The following is a 27,775-nucleotide window of genomic DNA, read 5'->3' as shown; positions in this document are numbered from 1 at the left end:
TGGAATAGTATTCACCACTAAAAAGAAATGGGCTATTGGGGCGCCTGGGTGGCTCAGTCGGTTAAACATCCAACTCTTGGTTTAGGCCCAGGTCATGATCTCGGGGTCCTGAGGCGGAGCCCCATGTTGGGCTCTGCGATCAGCAGGGGGTCTGTCTGAGATTCTTTCCCCTCCCACCCCCTCTGCCCCTCCTCCCCCACTCATGGGCACACAGGCTCGCTCTCTCTCTCAAATACATAAATAAAGAAAATCTTAAAAAAAAGTGTCTTCTTCAGATGTGGTAATCTCTATTAATCTGCCCTCACACAGATAAATTTCCCAGATGATTTTCACTTAGGAAAGAAAGACTATAATTGTTTAAAAAAGAAGCTTCCTTAAGCCTTAAACCTTTCAGATTCTTTACCTAAATGTGAGAATCTGAGGAGATAAACCTAAACAGAGGAATTATATATCACAGCAAAATATTAGAGACAAAGAGCCAAAAACAGAGGTAAGGTTGCAACTGTGAACTGTCTTCATAGGATGGAATATTATGCAACTATTAAATACAAATTCATAAAAATGTTAAAAGTTATTGTGTAAATGAAAACATAGCCAGACAGAGAATATATCTACCATATAATCAAAATTCGTATGGAAAAAAGTAAACCACAGTTTCCATAGAAATTAATGAAAAAATGTGCCAAGATGTGCAAACACAGGTTGTCTTTGGAGTGAGAGATGGATGATTCGTCTTCCTTTTTCTTTTCTACATTTTCCAAATGTTCTATAATGGGAATTTTTTTTAATCCCTCAATTTTTAAAAGTGTATTCTTTTATGTTTTCAATCGAAACTAAATTAAGGGCTCTGCCTCAGCTAGGAGCCACAGATGTGTATGGCCAGGATCAATCTTCTCCAAGCCTCACAATGCCTTACACTGGTCCCACCTTCACCACAGCCAGCCCCCAATCTTCACAATCCAGATGGTTAAATATTTTTGCTGACTACTCAAATGTGTCCCGGGAACCCTCAACATCAGCATCGCTGGACCGTGTGTCAGAAATGCATACCCTTAGGCCTCTTCCCCAAGAAAGGGAAGTAGAATCTGCCTTTTAACAAGATCCCCAGGGGCAAGGTTCTTTGAAATAAGAGACACTCTACTCTGATGGTTTGATTTGGATTGAAGCTAACTTGGATGACCAACTTAAAAGGATCTCAGTCCCAACATTGGCTTTGGGGCATCAAGCATGTTTCTCTAGCGGTCTATGCCTTGGTTTTCCTCATCTGGAAAATGGGTATGATAAACTCAGCCTGGTTTCTAGCAAGTGCAGAGATGGAAGCTGGGATGCAGTAAGCCATTATTAATAGGTCTAAATAAATGCTTCTTATCGGGCTTGTTACAAGCCCGGCACTCTGCGAGTGCTGGGACTCCCGGCACAGTGCGTGGACCACAGTAAGCCAGCGTGTGTTTAATAAACTGGCAAGCACTCAGGTGACATCTATCAATTTTTGACCTGGATTGTCCCATTCTTTTAGTATGTAACACTCAAAACTGCCAGTTTTCTCCCTTCCATCATTCAAAACGTGCCAGCTCCCACCTCGGCCACTGAGGGAGGTGGGGGAAGGTGAAGGTCATAGATAAGCTCACTGTAAATCTCTCATACTAGAACTTCCTACGGCTACACACCGGCGCGGCTCAACCTCGCATCCTCTCTACCGCCCCCACCTTACTGTTCCTCCGCCCACCGTACTCCCTAAGCCACGCCCACGGCCCAGCCCCTTCCTCTGGCCCCACCCTTACCCAAGGCCCGCCCCCCCAGGCCCGTCGGCCTCCGCGTCCCTCCTCACACCTCCGCCCCGCCCCGGGGCTCGCGCCGCAGGCCCCGCCCCCGCCCCCGCCCGCGGCCGCGCCGCCCGGCTCGGCGTGCGTACGGCTCGCGGGGCCCTTCGCCGGTGTCGGCGCCTGGACCGGCTCCGGAGGCGGGCTCGTGCGGGCGGCGGCGCGAGGGCAGCCCCAAGCCCTGGGTCCCGGGGCCGCGCCCCCGCCCACGCGAGGTAGGGCCCGAGGGGCGGGCGGGGGCCGGTCGCGAGGCCTCGGGAGAGGGGTGAGCGGGTGGAGGCCTGCGAGAGGCCGCGCTCGACCCGAGCGGCTGCGCCCGGGAGCGGAGTGCGGGCCCCGAGCTAACGGTCACGGGCGCTGCCGGCGCCGCGCGGCCCACGTGCGCCACAGTGCCCAGAGGTCCGGGCGCCCAGCACCGCGGCCGCCTCCCCGCCGAGGGCGGCCTGTCCATTTCTCTGGTGCCCGACGCGGGGAGGAGCGTGAGCGCGCTGGGCGGGAGGCTCCGGGGTCGGGCCGCCGGGAAGACGCGGCGCTTGCGCCTCCTTGGAGACAGGGGGGCCCCCTGGGCGGACGGCGCCCTCGGGGTCCCCTGAAAGGCGGGGGGCGGGCGGGGACCGCGAGCCCCGGGTGGACCCCGCCTGTTTGTCTCTCAGTGAGAAATCGGCCTTGGACAAGATGGAAGGGGAGAAGCGGCCAGCGCCCTACGAGGGCCTGTTTGCCGACGGGCACCTGGTCCTCTGGACGCTGTGCTCGGTGCTGCTGCCCGTGTTCATCACCTTCTGGTGCAGCCTCCAGCGGTCGCGCCGGCAACTGCACCGCAGGGACATCTTCCGCAAGAGCAAGCACGGTTGGCGCGACACGGACCTGTTCAGCCAGCCCACCTACTGCTGCGTGTGTGCGCAGCACATTCTGCTGGGCGCCTTCTGCGACTGCTGTGGGCTGCGCGTGGACGAGGGCTGCCTCAAGAAGGCCGACAAGCGCTTCCCGTGCAAGGAGATCATGCTCAAGAGTGACAGCAGGGCCCTGGACGCCATGCCCCACCACTGGATCCGGGGCAACGTGCCCCTGTGCAGCTACTGTGTGGTCTGCAAGCAGCAGTGCGGCAGCCAGCCCAAGCTCTGCGATTACAGGTAAGGACTTTGTGCCCCAGAATGCGGCGTCGGAGTCAGGATTTCATGCAGTGGGCGGAGAGGCCTACCTTGATCTCTGCAAATGGCCTAAACTGTCCACTTCGAGGAAACAAGCTCATAAACGTCCCTGGGAATTGGACAGGCAGGGCAGCTTTGCAGTAGTCATTTGCCCAGATGATACATCCAGTCCCCACTCCTCAGCCAGCCTGCCCTTTTGGGTAATGAAACTTGGCACTTAACTTGGATCCGGAGGTCTCTGAGTGCTGCAGACTTCATAGCCACGGTGTGTTGTATTTTAGCTTTTGTTCCTATTGATTATCTCCATTTTAAGTAAGGAGAATCCAAGTATGGACAAATTAGCTTTTCCCTAGACTCACCAAACTGATCCTTCTCTTTGGGGTATTATGAATGGGGAAATGAATGAAAATGAGTGTCATTCCATGGCAGCATCAGAAGCATCTTTTTCAAATCTAGATATCGCTGCTGTCGTGAAAGATAGCACTTAGAGGCACTCTACTTTTGCCAAATGGCCTTCCAGGACATGTAGCATCTCAGACAAGAGTCTTTGGTTAAGCCAAGAATATTTTAGCGGCTTCTGAATACACACACAGGACAACACATTAATGTTCTTAAATACTGTCTGAAAATAGGGAAGACACCCTTTGTTGTTCTTAGAGGTTGGTAAGAAGGAAGGCTGCTTCCGCAGATCATCTGCTCTCATTTTACAGTTGAAAGAATTTTACTTGGTGGTAAAATAGACCTGTGTCTGGGATGTCTAACCCCCAGATTAGGGTTAGGCACTCCTAGCCTTGGCTCAGCCTTAGGTCTGGACATCTTCATTGTCATGAGTTTAATTTCTGACAAGTGGAAAGGGCCCTAAGAGTGTTTAGGAACTAAATTCAAAAGCTGACACTGGATGTCAGGTTACTTTTTAATTTTTGTCTTTATTTTTTATTTTACTTCAAAATCCCTTTTTTTTTTTTTTTTTAACTTAGCATGAGCACTCTTAGGTCAACACCTATTTTTAAATCTTATTTTTAACAATTTTACACATCAGCTTTAGACTTAAGAAAAGTTTTCAAAAACATATTTTAAACAACTGAGTTTTATAACCATTAATTTTTATTTGGTATCTTTCAAATTTAGATATTGTTCTTTTGGCATCAGTGAGAGCTAGGTTACCAGCATCTTTAAGTAAATTTCATAATTCTCTCTATAGGTAAGCTTTAGTTTTCAAAACCTAGGATTAGTTGGAAAGATGACATGACTTGCATCTTACTCCCTTCCCTTCTTTGTGTCTGCAGAATTAGATAAAAATGGCTTCCATAAATACCTTAACTGTGCTTCACATACTCCTTAACGAATAATCCTAGTAAACCCCTTCAGTTGCTCCCATCACTTACCCTGATGGTCTTTCAGTGTAAACTTCCAGTGCTCACCATGATACCCAGGGTCTTACGTGCTCTCCGGACCCCGCTTACCCTTCCAGGTTTACCTACTACCACCTGCATTAAACTTGATGCACCAGCAATGCTGAGCTGGCTGTGCCTTCCTTAAAATATCAGGCTTTTTTGTTCTGCCCTTCTCTTTCTCAAGGCTTTCCTCCCCTAGCTAGTTTCTAGGCATCTTAGAGACTCATCTCATGCCCTTTCCTCCAGGAACCCTTACCTGATCTTCTACTCACCCCCAGGTACCAATCTTTCCTTCTCGATGATGACATAACAGCCTATATTTCAGTGGTTCTCAAAGTAGGTTCCCCGGACCAGCAGCATTAGCATCATTTGGAAACTTGTTAGAAATGCACATTCTGGTGTTGCCAGATTTAGCAAACAAAATAAAACATTTGCAATATTTGGGGTAGACTTATACCAAAAAAACTGTTTATCTGAAATTGAAATTTAACCAAGCATCTTCTATTTTCCTGGCAACCCTACTTTCACCCCAGACCCACCGAATTAGAAATTTGGCCTGGAGACCAGCAATCTTTGCTCTAGCAGGCTCTGCAGGTAATTCTAAAGTTGTAGAACCACTGCTGTATTTATGTACCTTTTACAACATCAGCCTCTGTCCTTAATGAGGTATCCTTCCCTTTGTGCACAGTGAACATGATGATTTTTTCCTCACGACCTTGTTCTTACCAGTTACTGAGCAGTCTTTTCCCAGCATGCTAGAACCCCTCAACCATGGTAGAAATTATCTCTGTATAATTTAGGAAGTGTTTACTATCCCAGGATAGAAGTGTCCTGAATGTTTTGTAGTATTCTGATTTATTTTAGCCAATAATGTTATGCAGGATTACTGTCTGCTGTGACCTTCTGTAGGAATTAGATATTTCTGAAAAATAAACAAAATAAATATCTGTTTAGAACCTTTAAACACAAGCCGACTGTCCCTCTCTGGATTTTATCTAGCCCTGGCAAGGGCTCCTTCCGTGTCTGTATCGCAATCTAAGTACGAGACTTAAGGGAACTATAAAGACCCAGGAAATAACTGATTTTAAAGCCTGCAGCCCACTTAAGCTCTGCAGAATAACTGACACAGGCCCTTTAATTTATACTTATTCAGTCATTATTTAATTTTCACATAGCAGGCATCTGTTTTGTGCCAGGCATTGTGCCAGATTATACTTTCCCTGTAAATTTTTTCTCTTGTGTGTGTGTCCCCACATCTACCCCCAGTCACTAGAATGTGTTCCTGCACCTAGTATCTTAGGCCCCTTTCCTGGTCTTTTCTTCTTCCCACCTCTCTTCTGACTAAAATAGGGAATTTTGTTATAAGTATTTGTTACAGTTTTTAAATAAACCTTTCTTCCTCATAGTATTCCGTCTCTTGTTAGGAAAACTTAAGGTGCCTTTTTATTGATAAGACCTTTTCTTCATTACATCCTATCCCTCCCCACCACACACACACACACACACATACGCTGATTAATGAAACAAAGCTTCTGACTTTGAGTAGGTAATTACATTGGCCACTTTAGTCTCCACTTTGATCTTTTTTTTTTTTTTTAAGATTTTATTTATTTATTTGACAGAGAGAGAGACAGCGAGAGAGGGAACACAAGCAGGGGGAGTGGGAGAGGGAGAAGCAGGCTTCCCACTGAGCAGGGAACCCGATGTGGGGCTCGATCCCAGGACCCTGGGATCACGACCTGAGCCAAAGGCAGACCCTTAATGACGGAGCCACCCAGGCACCCCTCGGCTTTGATCTTAAACTTTATGTTTCTGTGTTCTCTTGGTATGTATTTATTCATTTCATTCATTATCTGAAACAGTGAAAGATACCAGATCATCTTCTAGAGCAGAGGTGGGCAAACTTTCTATAAAGAGCCAAAACTTAGTGTTTTAGGCTTTGCGGACCCTTACTTAACGCACTGTCCATCATAGTACAAAACCAGCCCTAGACAGTACATAAATGAAAGGGGATAGCTGTGCTTCAGTAAAACTTTATTCACAAAATCAGGTGGCAGACATATTCGTAGTTGGCCAACCCCTGTTGTCATGGGAATATCATACACGAACATCTCAACGTGACGTGTAGTTCTGCCGCCTCTTCCAGCAAATTAAAGAAGAGAGCCATCATCAACAGGTAGCTTTACAGAAAATAATAAGCAGTGTTGCCAGTAGTTTCTTTTTTCCCCTTGTAAAGCTTCTTTTTTTCTTTTTTAATTTTTTTTTTAAGATTTATTTATTTATTTGAGAGAGACAGAGAGAGTGACAGAGATAGCGAGAGAGAGCACACAAGCAGGGTGGAGAGGGAGAAGCAGGCTCCCCGCTGAGCAGGGAGCTGACACGGGGCTCCATCCCAGGACCCTGGGATCATGACCTGAGCCAAAGGCGGACGCTTAACCGACTGAGCCACCCAGGCGCCCCTGTAAAGCTTCTTTTTAAAAAAATAAAGCAGTCATACTCCTGCACAAGAATGGCACATAGGGTGATGTTCTATGTCCTGGTAAAGGTTTTAGTTACATGAAAATGTTCATTTGTCAAAACTCAGCCAATGTACTAATTTGTACATTTCATCACATGTAAATTTTACGTCAAAAGAAAAAACATAAATAAATGATGGGCTCTAGGTAGTAATATGCCTGCTTGGTGAGGCATTTAGGAGGTATCCTGATCTACAGTTTACTTGAAATGCACCAAAAATTAGGTGGATTAATGGATGGATAGAAATGTAACAAAGCAATTACAGTAAGATATTAATGCTGAAATGTAGGGGGTGGGCTTATCTATGTTTACTGTAGGAAAAAAATCCTAATGCAAAACATTTTAAAAAGACTATATTTTGGAAATACATGTTGAAGTATTGAAAGGTAAAATCTCATAATGTCTGTAATACTTTCAAATGATTCAGGAATATAGGAGTTCACATCGAAAGAGATAAAGCAACTGTGGGAAAAAAATATTAAGAATCAAAGTGAAGGGTTGGCTTACAGTCATTTTGCTATACTTTTGACTTCTGTGTAAAAATTTTCAAAGTAAAAAGAAGCAATTAGTCAATGATATGATTGCTGAAACTAAAATATCAAGACATTGTTAGCAATGTCTTATTTTCCCATCAGGTTTGAAATCTAGATCAGTTTAAACACTAATTACAAAATACATAAAGAGACCAGTCCCGATTTCGAATATGGTATTTGTAAGGAAAAGTATAAGGTTGGATAGCTAGCATGCATTTTGGCTCTACCTTTACAGAGCAAAGGCTGATGATAGCCATCATTTTAGGTAAAAGAATCTTTTGTGAAATTGATGAGAATGTAGTAAATGATAAAGGTGTCCCAAATCAGTAGGGATAGAAAAGATTATTTTATGAATTGTGCTAGGACAGGTACTCCTTGGCGGGGGGGAAGCAAGATCTTCCTATCCCACTATATACCAAAATAAACCCCGGATGGATTAAAGCAGGGGCTCCTAGTTCACAGATGGCTGAGATTCCAAGAAATCCGGATACTTTCGTGAGATTCTCAGTGGAACCTGTAGCCCCAGAAGAAGCACTGAATTAAAGACAGAGATATGAAAACTGAATGGGGGGGGCGGGGAGATAAGCGAGTGTCTAGTTTGGAAATGGTGAAGGACTTCAGAGCATAAAAGCATTTAAATAAATCACAAAGGGAAATAGAGATCTATCAAAAAATAAACTGATGTACATGAAACAAGTTTGTAGTAAATGTGACAGAAAAGAGGCTGATATCCTACATCAATAAAAAGTGCATGAAATTATCAAAAGCTAGTAAAAGATGGGATGCCTGGGTGGCTCAGTCATTAAGCGCCTGCCTTCTGCTCGGGTCATGATCCCGGGGTCCTGGGATCGAGCCCCACATCGGGCTCCCTGCTCCGTGGGAAGCCTGCTTCTCCCTCTCCCACTCCCCCTGCTTGTGTTCCCTCTCTCGCTGTCTCTCTCTCTCTCTGTCAAAATAGATAAATAAAAACTTTAAAAAAATAAAATATTTAATGGCATAGAACAACATTCATGAGAACTTGGAAAGAAAAGTACTGTCCGGATGTATATACATACATCATATCCCTCCTGAAAAACAAGCATATATGCACAGTAAAACTGAGAAGTACATCAAAAAGTTACGAGGAACTGTCTCTGGATGATTTTTATTTTCTGTCTTTCTGATACACTGATATTATTTAAAATATAATTTTAAAAGTTTATAAAGGGAGTTCATGAATATACCCTAGTTTTTAGAAACTCAAGCAGTACAGCAGTACGGAAGAATATAGAGTAAAAGGGGAACATTCTTCTCATCCCTCAGTCCCACTTTTCTTCCCAGAGGACAGCAATGTGAAATAATTCAGGAGGACCCTTTCACGTTATTCTCAGTAACAGTACCCTATTTGAAAGTGACTAGCGCACGCAGTAGGTGGGGTTGGTGGACTTGGCCTGCCGTAAGCAGTCTGTTGTGGTTTCTCAGGCTTAGTTCGAAAGCAAGTACTAACAAAACATATGCAAGTGGTTTTACAGTTTTCTAACAGATCCTGCAGATAACACTTCTTTCAGCAGTAAATAGGACTCCTGAGTAAATATCAGTAATCACTTGGCAAATCTGAACATCCATCGGAAAAAAACAACCTTAAAATAGAAGTCCGGAAGGGTTGACCTTGGGCGAAAGACTTTTATCCTCTTTTTTTTTTTTAATTCATTTAATTATAACCATTATTTTCTGTGGGCCTGCTTTTGTCTGTATGGTCAGCTCTGCCTTGTCTGTAAGTGGATTAAATTCTTAGCCGATTAAAAATGGAAACCTAGGACCTTTCCAGCGCTATTCTCTGCTTGTTCCACACACACGCATTCTGAGAGGCAAATCAGAATGTAAATGTCTTTTGTCTGTATTTCAAATGCAAACGTATAGGCTAGTTTTGTATTAACTGCCAACAAGAAATTGACTATTGTGCTATATTTACTAGAGTGTTCACAGATGGTCATAAGTTAAGAGGTTTTCAAACTGGACAAACTAGACTGAGGAAACACTTCAAAGACCCAGGCCAGGGGGCATTTAATTAAGATTCAGAACCACTGTTCTAGACCCACTTTTGTTTATGGGGATTATGTCTACTGGCATTTACCATGTTACACATTAAAATTGAGAAACTATTTAAATACTCATTTTTTAAGTAATATAACAAAATATTTTAATGAAAATTTAGTGAGAAGAGCGACACTGTTTTACTTTTTTGGTACACTTTTTTAGTTTAGAGGCCACCTAGATTCTCCTGTCTGCTTCTGCATTGGGTCTGTACACTCTTGAGAGAAGGAAGATAGAATAACTGCTTGGTATTATTATTAAAGGGTTTTTGTCTTTTTTTAGTAGGCTCCACATCCAGCGTGGAGCCCAATGTGGGACTTGAACTCATGACCCCCAAGGTCAAAACCCGAGCTAAGATCAAGCGTCCGACACCTTGGGACGCTTGGGTGGCTCGGTCAGTTAAGCATCCGCCTTTGGCTCAGGTCATGATCCCAGGGTCCTGGGATTAAGCTCCCCATTGGGTTCCCTGCTCGGCGGAGAGTCGGGGATCTGCTTCTCCCTCTGCCTCTATCGCACCCCCTTGCTTATGCACGCACTCTCGCTTTCTCTGACAAATAAAACTGTAAAAAAAGAAGGACACTTAACTGACTGAGCCACCCAGGCGCCCCTTATTATTAAAATGATTTTGACCTCAGAGTTGTCCTGAAAGGATTTTGGGGGGCCCCAGACCACACTTTAAAAACCACTATTAGATTACACTGCCAAGTATGTTCAAACTTGATTGCCCATTTTCACTAAGTAGAGAGTTGTAAATCTTTTTTTTGCTCGATTTTTTTTGTCTAATAGTGATGAGATTACTATTAATTTTTTTGACAGAATAATCGGTTTACCCATCATTAAAATTATGGTTTAAAATTAATTGTCTTTGTTTCTTCCTTCCCTCAGGTGCATTTGGTGTCAGAAAACAGTACATGATGAGTGCATGAAAAATAGCTTGAAGAATGAAAAATGTGATTTTGGAGAATTTAGAAACCTCATCATCCCCCCAAGTTATTTGACTTCTATTAATCAGATGCGTAAAGACAAAAAAACAGATTATGCGGTGGTAATCAGAGTTCATTTTTCCTTATGTAATTGATTTTCATAAAGCCGCTGAAGTCCCGAGCATGCGACAGGTACAGAGTGCGGAGGGAAGAATCGTAATAGCGGGCCAGAGAGCCCTGCCCCGTATTCAGGGAGGTGCCTCAGAGTTTGGCTCTAGAGTCCTTTCATGTCTAGAGGGAAATTGGAAATGTTCTCTTACTGGTTTCTCAGTCACTGCCTGCATCTGAGTCACTTGGGGAGCTTTTTGAGAATGCAGATTCCTGAGTGCATCTCCCTCACCAGCTTTGATTTAGTGGGCCTAGGGCAGGTCCCAGGAATCTGTATTCCTTTAAGATCCTCAGATGACTCATAAACAGCCAGCTTTGAAATTCATTATTACTATCCATGAAAAGAAAACATGGATTTTCCTCATGCATTGTTCTAACAGAATTTTTCTACTTAGAACTTTATGTAGGGTGCCTAGAGATAAGTTTACCTTGCACATTCGGTGCTCCTTACAAATAATTTGAACATTAAAGCTGTCAGTGACACTTTGCAGTATGTATGTGTATGGAAACTGATAGATATGTGTCTCTCTGTATGTAGTTCTTAAGGGATAACTATAAAAATTTGCATTTATTTCCTACTTGAATATGCCAAAATAATTGAACTATTTTTTTTTAAAGATTTTATTTATTTATTAGAGAGAGAGAACACACGAGCAAGTGGAGGGGCAGAGGCAAAGGGAGAGGAGGAAGGAGACTCCCCACTGAACAGGGACCCTGGGATCATGACCTGAGCTGAAGGCAGACGCTTAACCGACTGAGCCACCCAGGTGCCCCAATTAAACTATTTTATTTCGAAATTAAATTATGTGTCTTTTCCAATTAGGATTTTATATCTTAAATGTCATCTTTATCGCTATTCCTGCCAAAGAAAAAGGCATTTTAAAATTTAAAAACATTGGGGCATCTGGGTGACTCAATCAGTTCAGTGTCTGAGTCTTGGTTTTGGCTTATGTCGTGATCTCACAGTCCTGAGATCGAGTCCAGGCTCCTCACTCAGCATGGAGTCTGCTTGTCCCTCTCCCTCTGCCCTGCCCCAGCTCACGCATGCTCACTCTCTCTCTAAAATAAATAAATAAAAATCTTAAAAGAATTTTTAATGTTATGATACATATTTTTTAAACATAGAATCCCCTAATATATCTAAATTCAATCTGAGATCCTAAGGGATGAGAATCACTACATAAGACTGTGGAATATCTCCATTCATGTTTACATCCACAAGGAGAAGGGGAGAAGAAAGAAATGGAAAGGTTAGAGGAACATGAATTTCATTTGACTTTGGCCTTTGCGCAAATCTGGATTCTTGAATCTGATTCTGAGTACCTCGTTTTTAATTTTTTTTAATTAAAAAAACTTGCAAACTAAAATAGAATACATCCAGAGAAGGACAGTCAAGGTAAGAGCAGAGAAAATCTGTGTCCATTCTGTGAACAGTTGAAAGAACCTAAAATGGATCACCTAGGAGACAAGACTGATAAAAGATCTAATGCTTCAGGTGTTTGAGCACAAGTTCAGTGGAAGAACAAATAAAATTATTTCTTGTAGCTTTAGGAAGCAAAATAAGAATGATGAAAGTTATTGAAAGACAGATTTTTAACTCTGTTTAAGTCAAAACTTGCTAACAATTTGAGTTAGTAGTAGAATGGGCTACCTTGTTAGTTCCTTCCTACATGAGTATCCAGGCATCACCAGGTGACTTATCTAGAATAATGGAGAAGAGAATTAGTACAATAAGTGTGAGTTAAATTATTCATCTGAGTTCACTTTCCATTCCTAGAATTCTTTGATTTATATACTGTATTCATTGTACTGAGATAGTTCTTTTCCCAGCAAATTTACAGCACTTTTGTTACCAGGAAATGAAAATTTTATTGCTCGCCCTCTTTGAGATATTAAACCCTTTTCACTCTCATTAATTTTTTTAGCTAGCCTCTAAGCTTGGAAGGCAATGGACCCCGTTAATAATCCTGGCCAACTCTCGTAGTGGAACGAACATGGGAGAAGGGCTGCTGGGAGAATTTAGGATTCTCCTAAACCCAGTCCAGGTAACTAAAGAGAAAATTTAGTTAATCTTCTGTGTTTCTTGTCATGTTTAGCTTTTCATTTTCCATCGTTGTAATGGTGGTTAATGCTTTAAAACAGTCGCCACTTGATTATAGAAAGAATTTTTAAGAGTATCAAGCCATTCAAATACATGGAGAAAGAGGTGCTTTCGTGGTGAGGATATAAAATGGTGTAGCCACTTTAGAAAACAGTGCAGCAGTTTCTTGAAAAATTAAACATAAATTCACCATATCACCTACCAATCCCATTTCTAGCAACCGACCCAAGGGAAATGAAAACATGTGTCCCGCAAACATTCATAGCAGCGAAATCCATAATAGCCGAAAAGTGGAGACAACCCAGCTGTCCCATCAGCCGGCAAATTGATAAATTTGTTCCCACACAAGGGAATGTAACTCCATGAGAAGCAGGGACGAAGTACTGATGCATACGTGTTACCAACGGTGAGCTTCAAAAACATGCTAAGTGAAGGAGGCCAGGTGCAAGGGCCTGGAGAGTGTGGCTCCACTTACTGGGCTTGTCCAGAAAAGGCAGGTGCACAGAGACAGGAGACAAGCGGCCACCCGAGGCCAGGGCTGTAGATGGGGAGTGACTGCACCCAGACCCTGAGGGGTCTTCTCAGAGCAATGATAATGTTCTAACCTGGATGGTGGTGGTGGTTGCACAACTCAGTAAACGTACTAAAAATCATTTAATTGTTCACTTTAAATGAGCATTTTGTTACATGCGCCTTATACCTCAATTTAAAAAATAAGAATTAAAGGATCACACCATTGAGTTTACATGGTAGTAGCTTCTACTTTGAAAAACGTTAATAACCCATGCAGCGATCAGAAATGCAGTAACTTTTTTTTCCTTCCAATTCGTATTTTTCCCCTTCAACATTGTACAACTTAAGGAAACTATAAAAATGATAAAAAGGAAAAAAAGTCACCTGCAGTTTCCCCACATGAATACATCTGTTGTTTTCGTTTGTCCATGTTCTTTCCATGAATTGTCTGTGCATCTCCATATTAACATTATGGTAACAATAATCTAGATCTAAAATTTGTATTGTTTTAATTACTTAATATTTGTCCATGGTGTGATATAGTCTTCATAATTAGACATGTAATGAGGAAGATAAGTAATTGAATGGATATATCATGTTCATCCAGTCTCCTGCTGTTGGAGGTTGAGTTTGTCTCTAAGATTATACAACTGTAAATAATGCCGCACTGAATACTTTTATAAACACGCATTTTTGGTTTTTGAAATATTTTCTTAGATCATTTACAAAATTATAGATATCAAGCATCCTTGCATGTTTATGTTATCTTATGCATATTGCAAAACTGTTTTCCAGAAACATGCTCTGACTTGCACTAGTCATGGATGTGAAGAATCCAGTATAAAGTATGAAGTACTGGTTAAAGATAAACTTAGCACATTCTGGTTTCTTGTGAACAGGAAGGAGGCAGTGTTGTATCATGGACACGCCATAGGATCGAATTTGTATGTCAGCATGTAGTTACTGGGGAATCACGGGCAAGTTATTCAACTTCCCTGCGCCTCCACTTCCTGGTCAACGGAATGAGGCTCACTCATTGTTAAGTAGGGTCAGTGTCGGGATGTGCTGCAAGGAACCTCAAGAGTCTGGCATGCTGTTAAACACACCATAGCCAGGACTCTCCTTCAACCATATCCATGCTCATCGGGAGGGACAGCACCCTCACAAATGGAGGATGGCGTTGGATAAAAATAATTTTTCCTTTTCTTTCATTTCTAGGTTTTTGATGTAACTAAAACCCCCCCCATCAAAGCCCTGCAGCTTTGCACTCTTCTTCCCTGTCACTCAGCCCGCGTGCTTGTCTGTGGGGGGGACGGCACTGTGGGCTGGGTCCTGGATGCGGTGGATGAAATGAAGATTAAGGTATCAATCTGTAAGACCTGTGTGCCTTTCACAGCAGGAGCTCAGCCGCTCCGAGGCCGCGAGGCGCTCTTCAGGTCCTGTTTTGTATTATGCAGAGGAATGTTAGAAGACATTGCCAATTTTGAATTTCATGACTAAGCACTTCCTATGACCTTCAGCAAAACAACAGACAGTCGTTACGTTGTGTCTTTCTCGCTTTGGTCTGTGAGTTTTACCAAATACTATGAGCCTACGAGTGGTCTGAAGAGAAAAATCTAACCTGTACCTCCCGTTTTCTAGGGACAAGAGAAGTACATTCCCCAGGTCGCGGTCTTGCCTCTGGGAACAGGCAACGATCTGTCCAACACCCTGGGCTGGGGCACAGGGTATGCCGGGGAGGTCCCGGTCGCGCAGGTCTTAAGAAACGTGATGGAAGCGGATGCGATTAAACTGGACAGGTGAGCGGTACTTCCCCCAAAAGGTGGACTTCTGGAGCTTCGGGAATATCGTTTGGTTTAAAAATGAAGACTTATGTAGCTCCCGTGTAATTGAAACGTACAGGTGCTGGGCATTTCTTTTGTTGCTGCCTATTGTGTTGTCATGGAAGGACTGGAGTCATGTGAGGCTGAGGACTTACCTCAGAATTTGTGTCGTTGCTTTGATCTGCTCATTTCTTCAAATGCTGTTTTCATAGAAGAACCTCATTTCTAGGCATCCAGAGTTGACTGGTAATAATTATAGTTAACAGGTGGTTAATTTGGTAATAATTACCTTTTTTTTTTAATTTGTTTTTTAGGTGGAAGGTTCAAGTAACAAATAAAGGGTACTACAACTTAAGAAAGCCCAAGGTATGTGTCTAGGGCCTCCGCGGCAACGGGTTCCGCAGCCGTGAGGCAGTGGCCCCTGTATGGGGGTGGCATGGTGCTGGGGTACAGAGCCGTGGTGCTCCCTGCCGCCGGGGGCCACTCACGGAGCAGAAGAGAAACCCACATGCTCAGCCCCCCACATCGGACTCAAAAGAGGGCCGTGGGGGCAAAAACAGCAAGGGCACTCAGTGCCTCCCCGGCAGATCAGGCAGGAGAGATTTCAGGGGAAGTGACTTGTGAGGTTGTCCTTACAAGGTAAACACAATTTAGACCAATAGAAAAAGGGACAAAAGACTCTCCAGGCAGAGGAAGTAGATCCTGGGGAATGCAGATCCTGGGTAGCAACTACTGCGGAGATAGCAGCTCTGTATTTTATAGCAGATCCTCTGGGGACGGAGTGAAAATAGCCTGGAAACTTGCACGAGGGCAGAACAAGGGGCCTCTCACCAGGAAATCGGAAGACATTCTAGAGGCGGAATTAAGCGAGACCTGGCAGCTAATCGGTATTAGGGGAGGAGAGAAGATATTATACCACATTTCTGGTTGTTAACGGCTGGATGTATGGAAATGACATTAACTGAGATAAAAAGAGTTTCAGGTTTGAGTAAGAGGAAAAGGAGTTAGATTTGGGGCCCCTCAGCCTCGAGGCTGTGGCACACTGGACAGGAGTTGGAGATGCAGGCTTAGTGCTCAGGAGCAAGACAGAGCTGGAGATGGAGACGGGTCCTTGCGGGGTGGGAAATAGATGAAGTGGGGACCCTGCAAGTTGCCGTGACAGTAAAAAGCACATGTAATGGGAACACAGGCGTGGAGAGCCTGGATGCAAAGCAGAGCCGGGCTGGATGGTAAGATCTGAGGCATAGCATATTAACCAGAACAGCAAAGGGAAATTCATATGGATTGTGACTGGCCTTTGAACTGAAGCTTTAGTTCTGGAAACCACTGGATAGTATCAGCTCTGAGTGAAAAGTAAATGCAGAAAGTATAAAATTTTAACGAAGAACATAAAGACTAAGATTTACATACTTAACATATGTCATAGGCTGAGACTAAACATAATCTCTCACTTCCTCTTAATCTGTCACTTCCTCGTACCCCCTCCCACAGGAATTCACTATGAACAACTATTTTTCCGTTGGACCTGATGCTCTCATGGCTCTCCATTTTCATGCTCACCGTGAGAAGGCGCCATCTCTGTTTTCTAGCAGAATTCTTAATAAGGTGTGTTGGATAAAATAACATTGCCTGCTTATCACCGAAGGTACAGTAAAAATCAATAGTTTAATTCTATCTAGCATCCTTTCAAGTAGATTCAACTAGAACTTACTTATGGAAGCATTTACCTGCTCTGTTTTTGTGTAAGACTGTCAGATTAGATCCTTAAATATATTTTATCAAAATACAACTCACACTTTTTAATTCAGAGAATGTTTTACAAAAGCACATTTAGTTTAGGTAGCAACTAGATGGAAAGATACATGATCGCTTATCTCATTTACTTATTTATTTATTTATTTTTAAAGATTTTATTTATTTGACAGAGAGAGACACAGAGAGAGAAGGAACACAAGCAGGGGGAGTGGGAGAGGGAGAAGCAGGCCTCCCGCCGAGCAGGGAGCCCGATGCGGGGCTCGATCCCAGGACCCTGGGATCATGACCCGAGCCGAAGGCAGAAGACGCTCAACAACTGAGCCACCCAGGCACCCGATTGCTTATCTTATTTAAATGGCAACTAAAACTGCAAAGAAATTTTAGGCAGGAGAAAGTTTTTATGAAATCATAGTGGAAAAAGAGATTCCTTTAGGTTCAAAAAACTCCAAAATGCAGATGAAGTAAGAGAAGGAGCAGTTTGTTTACCACGGCCTTTTTAACTATGATCATCACTCTCATTTCTAGTACAAATGATTTCCTTTGGTGGAAGTTTTGATTATATATTTTTTTCAAAGATTTTACTTATTCATTTGAGAGAGAGAGAGAGCACAAGCAGGAGGAGAGTCAGAGGGAGAGGGAGAAGCCGGCTTCCCCCTGAGCTGGGAGCCGAACGTGCAGCTCGACCGCAGGCCCTGGAGATCATGACCTGAGCCAAAGGCAGACGCTTAACCGTCTGAACCACCCAGGCGCCCCTGAAATTTTTTTTTTAATGGCATTTGGTGATTGAGCAACAGGATGTGAAAATTAAATGCAAAACAGTTTTCCTCCTGGTTTTGTTTCACAGATATTTCAAATTAACAGTCTCCTCTTACTCATATAGTTGCTAAGGCAGTAAGTGTTGCTGTTTGTATGGTTAGTAATTCACATCTCAGTGCTTTCATCAGCCTTTCTGTATTCAAAAGTGATTATAAAATGTTCACTAGATTGATCTGTATTCCTTTAAGTAATCTGAAGTATTAGGAAAAGGTAGAATTTTGTAATTTTAATATAGTATTTCTTTATAAAATGCAGCTTTTCGGATAAACGGGGAGAAAACACCATTTAGTCACGAACCACACCTATCTCACATTGCCTGTGAAAAATGGGCTAACTCAGCTCAAAGGTAGTGGTGCCCCTTCTTCCCATGAGAATTGGGTCCACTCTAAGGAAACACGGCTTGACGGTCGTGTCAGGAAGCTGCCATAGTGTCCTTGTCTTGCTTACAGAGCTTGTTAGGTTGCTTTAATATCCCCTTTTCTATCCATTTCTCCTAGGCTGTTTACTTATTCTATGGAACCAAAGACTGTCTAGTACAAGAATGTAAAGATTTGAATAAAAAAGTTGAGGTAAGCTTTTAAAGTTTTAGGTGATTATAAACTTTTTTAACAAAAATGCTGAATTTTCTGTTAACATATTATGCTAACATACATGAAGTATTTATTGTGTGCCAGGTACTTTATTAAGTGCTTTATACACATTATTCCCCTACATTGTCACCATAGCCCTGTAAAGCAGGTACTATTATATTCCCATTATGCAGAGGAGGAAACTGTGGAATTAAGTAATTTGCCCAAATCCACACAGTCCCCAAATACACATAGAACCAGGATTCAAACCCAGGTTTATCCACCTCGTCTGTTTAACTGATGCTGAACAGCTTCCATTTGTATTTGATGGCCCATGCTAAGCAGTCTCACACAGTGCCTGACTCATCAGGGACTCTAGAGGAAGTTTAAACGCAGAGTGTAATTTATATTATGGCTGAGGTGTCTATCTTTCTTATATACTAAAGCAGAGTAAAGATGTATGAGCAGTAAAAGTAGGATATTAACGAGTGCTTATTGCTACAGTATCCGATATGGCAAAGTCTTGTATATATTCCTTGCTCACTTCCAGAAAGAATCTGTAATGGGTGACCACACCGACAAAGACATTAATACAGAGAAACCTAGAACTAGTAAAGTAAGTCAGAGGGGAAGGTTCCGGCAGACGGCTTGGGAAAAGAGAAAACAAGGGGCAGGGGACGTGAGGAGCCTGATACACATAGGCCAGGGAGGGCCGTGGCCGTCAGGCTAACACTGAGCTCACAGACTCTGCAGCTGAGGCACGGGACGAACGGCAGTGTTTGCCATAAAAACACTTCCCTTCAGCTTTATCATATTTCCTTTGTCCTGGGCTCTAATAGCATTGGTAGAGTGAAGCAGACATGGTAACGCTTTATTTTTGTGTGTGTCTGTTATTTTACTTATACAAATACTATTTGTGAAGCCACCTACCAAAGGCCAGGCACTGTCTTAGGTACTCAATACATCCCCGGCTCTCCCTGAGTGTACGGTGTAGAGAGAAGGAAGACATCTAAGCCACATGGCAGTATGAGGGGGGACATGATAAGGAAGGCCTTCGGTCTGATGAGAATAAGTAAGAGCAGCCGTCTAGGGAAAGTGACTGAAACAAGTCTCTCTGGAAGAAGTGCGAAGGGAGGTGAAAATTGTTCAAGGCTGGGCAACCCTCTCGGGTCCCCTCTTTGAGAGCTTTTTACTCTATCATTCAATAAACTTTACTGTCGCTCAGTAAATCTTGCTTTGCTGCCCGATCCCCAAAGAAGGAAGCTGTTCTCAGCTAAGAGCACGTGCAGACATCCAGAAGTAAGAGAGAACGTGGTATATTTGCGTGAGTTCAAGCTGGAGGACGGCTTGCGGAAGGGAAAGTGGCGAAAGAGCTGAGGCCAAATCTCAGAGGGGCCGTACTGGCCCTTTAAAGAACTTGGATTTCATCCCACGCATGAGTCAAGCCCTGAAGGGCTGTCATCGGGGGATGGCACGTTTGCATTTTGTAAGCGCCCGTCCCACCGCTCTGAGAGAGATGAGGGCAGACAGAGCCCGTAGGAACACGTTAGGGGAGAGCCGAGGGTGTGCTGGACTGGGAGTGGCGGGCACTTAGAAGGGGAGGGTAAAGGTGAAGAAGGCAGAGATGACCCCCAGCTTTCTGGCTTAGGCACCTGGGGGTCATCTCTGCCTACTTCACCTTTACCTTCCCTGGGAAGTCGGTGGTAAGGGCCACAGAGGAGATGCTCCACTCCACATTAGCTCAGTGCCGCGCAGAGGAGTCTCGGGCCGCGGTCAGTTGGAGGTGTTCGACGGGCAGTGGGTCACGCAGATCTGGCCCGGGTCCTCTCCCGGACCGGCAGGCTGGAGCTGTCAGCTCTGAGGCGGCAGTTATGGCAGTTAACGACATGGCAGTGGCTGAGCTTTTCCTCCAGAGTCTGCAGCCTGACGAGAGCAGGGAGCCCAGGACCCAGCTAGCGTGAGGCAGGGGGCGGGGCTCTCGGTAGTGACTGAGGACGAGTTCCCAGGGAAGGAGAGTCCGGCTCCCAGAAACCAAGGAAGGCAGTAGTTCTGGAAGAGTGTCGGACGCTACCGGGACAGCAAGTTAGATAAGGCTGGAAAAAGATACTGAGACCTAACAAAAATGGTGCCATTTTACCTTGTTAAAAAAGAATGCTGTAATTAATGTATTCTAATAAGTACCGAAGATGAAGGCAGAGTCCTTGGGGGGGGGGGGGCGGTGAGTAGGCCGTAGTCTCTTACCCGCGCGCCTCTGACCTGCGTGGATGGAAATGGACGTGAATCCTGAGCGGCTGTGCCCCGTGGTAACGAACTGCTCGGATTTCTTTAAAGCTAGAGCTGGACGGCGAGCGAGTCGAACTGCCCAACCTGGAAGGCATCATAGTTCTGAACATCGGCTACTGGGGCGGCGGCTGCAGACTGTGGGAAGGGATGGGAGACGAGACGTACCCTCTCGCCAGGTGCGCGCACGGGCGGCCACTTTGGGGTGCCGGGTTTCCTTTAAAGCAGCTCGTCCCGTGGTCTCTGCGGGCTCTTCGTATTTTCTCTAAAGGGTTTTCTGGTTTGCCTACCTCATTACTAGGAATATTTAACCGGTTGGTTGTCCACCTCCGTGAGAACATAGTTGTCCTCACGGGGCTGATTTTCCTCCATTGCCTCACGCAGTCCGTGTTCCTTCTGCCCACCCATAGGCATGATGACGGTTTGCTGGAGGTCGTTGGCGTGTACGGCTCTTTCCACTGTGCTCAGATCCAAGTGAAACTGGCAAACCCCTTTCGAATAGGACAGGCACACACAGTGCGGGTAGGTGGGGTGTCGCTCTGTGCTTCATACGTGCGGAGACTACTTGTCCGAGTCCGTTTCTAAGCCACTGATCCAGATCTGCCCACCACAGCTTGCCTCGCACGGTGCTCTACAGCCGCACTGTTGCTCAGCCTCCGCCAAGGCTTGGGTGTGTGGGGGAGGAAACCGGAGGTGTGGGAGGAACAAAGCTTTCCATGGAAAAGAATCCCTTAAACAACTGATGAGTAAAGGTATATTCAGATTAGTTCTCCGAGAACGAAATGCTTAGACTTGTCCCTAAGAGGGCTTAAGGGACTGTGGATGATAGTACTAAGGAAGACCTTTCTGAACTTTAGGGGAGTGACTTTCTTCTCGTTCTTTGTTCCCTAATACCAGTTGATTTTGAAGTGCTCCATGATGCCAATGCAGGTAGATGGGGAGCCGTGGGCCCAGGGGCCCTGCACCGTGACCATAACTCACAAGACGCACGCCCTGATGTTGTATTTCTCTGGAGAACAGACGGATGAGGACATCTCCAGTACTTCCGATCAAGAGGACAGGAAGGAAACCGAGTTGACGGATGAGGAAATGCAAGTTTAGAGGAGAACCCTCACACACACGGACATACATGGTCGTCCGAAAGTTAGAAATTCCCTACCAACTGTTTAGTCTTAATTTCACCAGTAGTGTAATGGGTATACGTTTATGTAAATAGCATTCCAGAAACGGCCAGATTTCCAGTTGTTTACAGACGCCTGTTCCTTTTTCAGCAAAACACCCCAGTCGTATTGAACTAACTTTAAAAAGTCACGGAACGTTAATTACTCAAAGGTGAGGTATTTCTTGGGGCTTTTTGCTTGAGAGTGGGACTCACTCTGAGCCACGCGCCCTCATTCCTTATTCTCGAATACACAGTTGATGGACACATTACACGTCCAGCAAGATGTAGGTGGAAAAATCATTGCCATCTTAATTGTTAACGTGGTGACACCATAACATTTTAAAAATGAACCTGCTTTTTTGAAAGGAGATGATTCGTGTCAAACCAGCACGGGTGATGCAGGCCCTCCTCCTGCAGCTTATCTCCGAAGACTTCCTGCAGCCCAGCGCTGAGTGGATCCGTAAGGATCTATTTCTAGGAAACCTACAAGGAGAAGTGTTAAAGAAAGACAATACTTAAATTTTCTGTCATAATTTTTATCTTGAGAGCATTTTCAGACCCCCAGATGTTGCTTGCTTAACCCTGTTAATGGCCACATTGAGCTGGAATTCAGCATCTCGTTTATAACCCCGTGTAGCCAGAAGACCACCACATAGGTGAACTGGTAAAGAATAACATTCAGAGCACTTTGGATTGAAAGTTAGGGTTTCTGAACTGGACAGTTGACCAGTTTCTCCTGAGTAAAAGACAGTATACACAATTCAAAAAAAAGTACTACAGAAAATTTATTAGTCATAGTAATTGCTCAAAAAAAGTTCAGTAATGATTGGTAACTTCTAAAAGTTCAGTGGTCTTGTAGTATTTTGAAGCATAGTAGTCCTTTATATCCAGAGTACTTAACAGAAATCCTCTTGGGGAAGCAGACAGAATCCTGTGCTAAAATGTTTATATCATATTTATTTTAAAATGAGAGAGATATTTTTTTATTTATTTATTTTCTTCATTGTGGTATACTTGTGTTTAGTGTTTACAATATATGGCTTTATTTAATAAGTTAAATTTATCACATAAATTTATCACAAAAATATCAGGGGCGCCTGGGTGGCTCAGTCGTGAAGCGTCTGCTTTCGGCTCAGGTCATGATCCCAGGGTCCTGGGATCGAGCCCCGCATCGGGCTCCCTGCTCAGCAGGAGGCCTGCTTCTCCCTCTCCCGCTCCCCTGCTTGTGTTTCCCCCTCTCACTATGTCTCTCTGTCAAATAAATAAATAAAATCTTTAAAAAAAAATTTATCACATAAATTCAGCTAGTCACAATCAGAAGTATAGCCTGTTGACTAATTAACACCCATAATTTAATTCTCCTGACATATATGTTATCCAGCTATTCTCATTCTTCAGAAATATTACTCAGTTTTTTTTTTAAAAAGAGGGGAATGAAAGCACTGGCAAACAACTTTTGCGTAACTGAAAGTTTCATTTCATTCTTTTATCTGACCCCTCATTTGCCAAGAACTTACTGAAGGGCTAGTCTCATGGTTCCCCCCTAGAGGGCGCTCTTCTGGTGTGAACCAGCCTGCACCCTCAGGCCAGTGAGGCAGACCCATTGGGCCTCCAGCCTGCTGTTTTCCTAACAAATGGCCCATTCTGTGGGCTTGGTGGTCTTTCATGACGTTAATCTCTGAAAGACTAGAATGTATCCCCCAAAACACCATTAGCTTCCTTTAAGGATCTGTTACGGATCTGTCATCCATGAATTGCCATAAACTTAAATTTCATTCACCCTCAGACTGAGGCCATGCCTTGAAGGAAAAACTTAGTAGTGATACAGTAGTCAGTGCATTATATATATAAAATACTTTTTTTCTGCTTAAATTAACCTCTTCCTGATCTCAACAGGAAATGCTAAATTCTAGTATTGAAAGATTTTGTGAGCAAATCTGTTTTCACCTTTTTCATACAGCTTCGTCAAGGTTGATGGGAGAGTTTTATAGGTTTTTCTTTTATGGACTGATCATGTTTTGAGAATAATGAATTTTATTCCTTAACTCATGATCAACATTGTTACAGATGTCACATTTTATAAATATACTGTTAAATTCACTTTACTTTAGGCCGTAATTTATCTATAATATAATTCCATAGTGCTAGTTGTAGAATCAAAGTAGATAGTTTGGGATATCAGAATTAAAATAATCAAAATAACTATCTTTTTGGTTAAAACCATACTCTAACCATAATGTTACATTGGATTTAGAACAGATCTATATATAACACTCTTGTGTATTTAAACAAATTGTTTTTTCAATTTTCATAATCCAGTGAGGTTTTTTTTCACCTACTGACTCTTCATGAAGATTTTTCTTTTGCTTTAGTCATTCAGACTTCATTTTCATTTGGGAAAGTTATTTCTGAATACCATATCATAAAACACCATTTTAGCAAAGTCCATTTACTTTTTAGGCACATGTACCCAGCATTTCAAATAAATGGGTAGGCATAGGTCTTGTTTTAAATAAGGTCAGTTTACAAGGCTCCTGTTTGCAGGTTACACATTAGAGTAGCAGACGTCAACGTCACCAGGGATTCTGTACTTCGCAAAAAATAATTTGCCATAATATTTTCCTGTTCCATTTTAAATCATCTTGACTTAAACACAATAACAAATTCTACATTCTCAGGAAGGAATACATGAAGTAAAGCATATCTCCATGTCTGTCTTTAGATTTCTCTCATCCTTTGCTGTCCTGGTGCATTCCCAATTCCTTCAGCTTAGCGGCTTAAACACGGAGTACCTGGCAGCTCTTATGGATCCCATAAGTAGATGGTGATAATTTCAGTGCTCTGTTATGTTCAGTAGAAATCAAACTGACTTGTGTTTTAAGATACAGGTTGTCTGATAGATTACGTGATCTTAAATGAGTTTTAGGTTTTCTGCAACAATTAGCTGTGAACCCTTAACGTAGCTAATGTTTATAAAAATTTTATAGTCAGAATTATTTATTTTTATTATTGTAGGGTGTGTCAAAACATGTAGTATTTGCTTTTTGAAATATGTTTGCCTACTTAAAGTTGTAAAATATTCTGTGACTCAAATTGTAGAGTCGGGGCACCTGGGTGGCTCGGTCGTTAAGCATCTGCCTTCGGCTCGGGTCATGGTCCCAGGGTCCTGGGATCGAGCCTCGCATCGGGCTCCCTGCTCTGCGGGAAGCCTGCTTCTCCCTCTCCCACTCCCCCTGCTTGTGTTCGCTCTCACACTGCCTCTCTCTCTCTCTCTCTCTCTCTCTCTCTCTCTCTCTCTCTCTCGCAATTAAATAAATAAATAAAATCTTAAAAAAAAAATTGTAAAGTCGTTTGACATACTACCAGCATGTCAAAAGAAAAATAGTTTGCATTTATAATATAAAGCAAAATTGTATTTACTGTGTATTATGGAATTTTAAATTTGCACTAACTAGAATACTTTAAAGGTTTATTAATTTACAGATTCATGTGGATCCGAATACATAATCTTTACTTGTTCGGCCAAAAAGGTCAATAGAATAGGTGATAGTTTTGTGTGGTTTTTCCTTGAAATGATAATATTGAAGCAAGAACCAGCACTTCATATTCGGAGGTTTTTTTAATTCTACCTAATTTGGGACAATGGAATGTAAGTAGATTTATTTTAAAAAAATATCTAGGAATTTAAAAAAAAAAGAGTGTTCTTACTCTGTCCCAGGCTGAATGAAGGTATGTTCTCAGCGACAAGACGGAAGCAGTGGTTTTGGTTTTGCTTTTAAAATATGCCCCTGCCTTTCTCAAATTTCCCTTTAAGGCCTGTCTCCTGTTTCTCAAAGTGTGATCACGTTGCCTGCAGCATCACAAATCCCTCGGCGCTGACAGCCTCTGATGCCGAAGCCCAGCCCCTGACTTGAGGAATCAGTGTCTCCGGAGATGGGACAGAGACATCTCCAGTGTTATTCACAGGCACCTCGGGTGCTCGTGATACACACCTGACATTTTTCAAGCGACTGGTCCATACCTCGTGTTCACCCAGGGCTTTTGCTGGATGGATACCTTGTAGAAAAATTGAATTGGATGTTCTTAAAGTTGTTTTTCCTTCACTCCACTGTGTTCTTCCCCCCCAAATCATTCTTCTAGAGGAATTCTATGAACAGTTTGTTCCTATCCTCTCCAAATTCATGTATCCGTCTAGACTCAATTACATAAAAATTGGTAGCCTCAGATCCTTCCGTGGAAACAGGTTTTGGACTATGATGTATGGAGTCTCAGAGAACAAGCAGTGCTGGGGGCCAGTGGAGTGGACCCCCAGGGGCTCCTGCTTTCTCACTTCACTGGGTGCAGCCCCCTGCTGGATGCTGCTTCAGATAAGATTTCGGTAGATAAAATTCTTCCTCTTTTTGAAAAAAAAAAAAAAGGATTCCACTATTTTTTTAAGGGTTTGGAAGCCACTATTCTAATGACTTTTATCACCTGTTTCATTTTCTGCTGATTTGTACATATTCAGAAACCTCATGTTTTCTGGTGAAAAATACTGTGGTGGTCTCGGTTGCTGCTTGGAATATGACTATTGGGCTATTTCTCAAGTTTTAAAGGCATTTTGTTGAATAGTAAAGCACTGGCTTAACCTCCGTTCCTCCCGTTTCTAATTTTAGTGTAGAAATGGTCTGAGTATTTAGTTAATTTTAGTTCTGTAAATACACACGTTTACCCCCACAGCCCTGACTATAGTCAGTGCATGAGGCTTGCAGGTATCAAAAAGGTACATTCCAAGGATCTGGAGAAAGAATTCAGAAATGTCCCTCTCTCATACAGAAGTTCACAAAACTTAAATGATTGAACCTAGTCACCTGCAGAAACGTCAGAAGAAAGCGAGTCACCTAGAAGCTGTAGATACGAGTGTATTGCTGATGCTAGACACTTCCTCCATCTCTGCAGCTCACTTCCTGGGCTGCCTCACCACTAAAGGGAAGTGTCCACCCAGAACGCCCTGAGCAAGATAAACCGTAGGAAATTTCCACTGTGTGGTGCTTTTTGGTGACCAATGTGGGAAGTTAGAAAGGAGAGCTGGGAAGTTAGGTTGCTGCCCTTGTTCCCCTCACACTGTCCAGGCAACAGGGCATCCGTCACGTACGCAGACTGTGCCACGTGTGAGAACATTCCTGCCAGAAGGGCGCCATGCTATAGTCGAGGACAGTGGCTCATCAGAACATCTGATCTCCTTCCTCTGGTTCTGGGCTCTGGCAGCAGTCTTTCTCTGGAATTTGATCTGTTTGAAGGAGCCCCACAGACAATGGGCACTGTGATTTGTAATTCTATTTTCTACACGTTTAGAGCAGCCTGGATCCTTGGCCCTGATCACCCGCAGGTGAGCTGGCTGAACTGGCTTTCTGAGCCCACAGTGTCAACACTTGGGATGGCTCCAGCCACGCACACCAGCTGGCCTTTGCACTTTCTCCCCCACCCCTGGCCACAGTGCCAGGTACCTACTGCTTAAGTACCCTGTGTTACTCACTTTGTTGTGTTTGCTCTGTATTGTCGTGGTTGATGCCTATAGACAAATGAGAATTAAAGCATTTGATGTGTTGGAAACGTTTGCTTGTTTTTTAATAAAATTTAAAGTGCAGCACTCCAAAAAGTCTGATCCTGTGTTGTTTTTTGACACAACAGTGAGATAAAATAACAGCTTTGAGTTAGTTTCACAGATGATGGTCCTTGGTCTACGGCAGGACTAACTGTGGCAAGCTCTGGGTCAGGTGCTTGTGGGCAGAAAGCAGAATAGAAGATTCCTACCACATGGTTTTGGTAGCCTGGGGCAGAGTATACAAACTTGAATGCACATTCATTCTTGTCTTCACCCAAAAGTCCATTTTTACAAATTTTTTGAAATAAAAATTCGGGGCACCTGGGTGGCTCAGTCGTTGAGCATCTGCCTTCAGCTCAGGTCATGATCCCAGGGTCCTGGGATCGAGCCCCGCATCAGGCTCTCTGCTCAGTGGGGAGCCTGCTTCTCTCTGCCACCCACCCACCAACCCATCCACCCCCCCCCACTCAGGCTTATGCTCTCTGTCTCTCTCTCTCTGAAATAAATACATAAAATCTTCTAAAAACAAAAAAGTATTGGGGGGGGCGCCTGGGTGGCTCAGTCGTTAAGCGTCTGCCTTCGGCTCAGGTCATGAC

At 43.5% G+C, this 27,775-nt stretch overlaps 2 protein-coding genes across 10 annotated transcripts in view; one reads left to right on the top strand and one right to left on the bottom strand.

Moving 5' to 3' along the window:
* Positions 1–1,898: 1,898 nt before the first annotated feature.
* Positions 1,899–27,187, top strand: DGKE (diacylglycerol kinase epsilon). 2 transcript variants are annotated; one of them, XM_073879571.1, is made up of 14 exons: positions 1,899–2,035; positions 2,474–2,950; positions 10,371–10,530; positions 12,502–12,621; positions 14,409–14,552; positions 14,832–14,989; positions 15,328–15,379; positions 16,505–16,618; positions 18,082–18,153; positions 20,485–20,612; positions 20,844–20,955; positions 21,331–21,524; positions 21,705–21,765; positions 25,410–27,187. In XM_073879571.1, exons 2-13 carry the CDS (start codon positions 2,496–2,498, stop codon positions 21,724–21,726), a joined length of 1,731 nt encoding a protein of 576 aa, XP_073735672.1. In that variant the 5' UTR covers positions 1,899–2,035; positions 2,474–2,495; the 3' UTR covers positions 21,727–21,765; positions 25,410–27,187. The 2 variants fall into 2 exon arrangements, with proteins under 2 accessions (XP_073735672.1, XP_073735671.1); XM_073879570.1 differs by having other exon boundaries at positions 21,705–27,187.
* The window catches only part of TRIM25 (tripartite motif containing 25), a 57,642-nt gene continuing 33,917 nt past the window's right edge, over positions 4,051–27,775 (bottom strand). For 2 of the 8 annotated variants that reach the window (XR_003204277.2, XR_003204278.2), the window contains 2 exons: positions 15,169–15,256; positions 12,228–12,277 (listed from right to left, as the gene is read on the bottom strand). Coding sequence is in view for 5 of the 8 variants with exons in the window: in XM_025851073.2 (XP_025706858.1) it covers positions 27,348–27,405 (58 nt within the window). In the remaining 3 variants the exon portion in view is untranslated. Of the gene's footprint in view, positions 5,285–12,227; positions 12,278–14,985; positions 15,257–20,394; positions 27,406–27,775 lie in introns of those variants that run through there. The other 6 variants (XM_025851074.2, XM_073879569.1, XR_012374463.1 and 3 more) reach the window with 5 other exon arrangements.

Source organism: Callorhinus ursinus, unplaced genomic scaffold (genome assembly GCF_003265705.2).
Source record: "Callorhinus ursinus isolate GAN/ISIS: 27379988/994484 unplaced genomic scaffold, GSC_fseal_2.0 scaffold34, whole genome shotgun sequence".
Classification (NCBI taxonomy): domain Eukaryota; kingdom Metazoa; phylum Chordata; class Mammalia; order Carnivora; family Otariidae; genus Callorhinus; species Callorhinus ursinus.
The sequence above is the reverse complement of the archived record's forward strand: the minus strand, read 5'-3'. Positions and strand labels throughout refer to the sequence as shown.

Excerpts from the sequence above, each read along its gene's own strand:
- DGKE (XM_073879571.1), top strand. The coding sequence starts at position 2,496 with ATGGAAGGGGAGAAGCGGCCAGCGCCCTACGAGGGCCTGTTTGCCGAC. Across the intron at positions 14,990-15,327 it reads GATGCGATTAAACTGGACAG|GTGGAAGGTTCAAGTAACAA; the intron begins GTGAGCGGTACT and ends TTTGTTTTTTAG. Across the intron at positions 21,525-21,704 it reads GAGTTGACGGATGAGGAAAT|CAAAACACCCCAGTCGTATT; the intron begins GCAAGTTTAGAG and ends TTCCTTTTTCAG.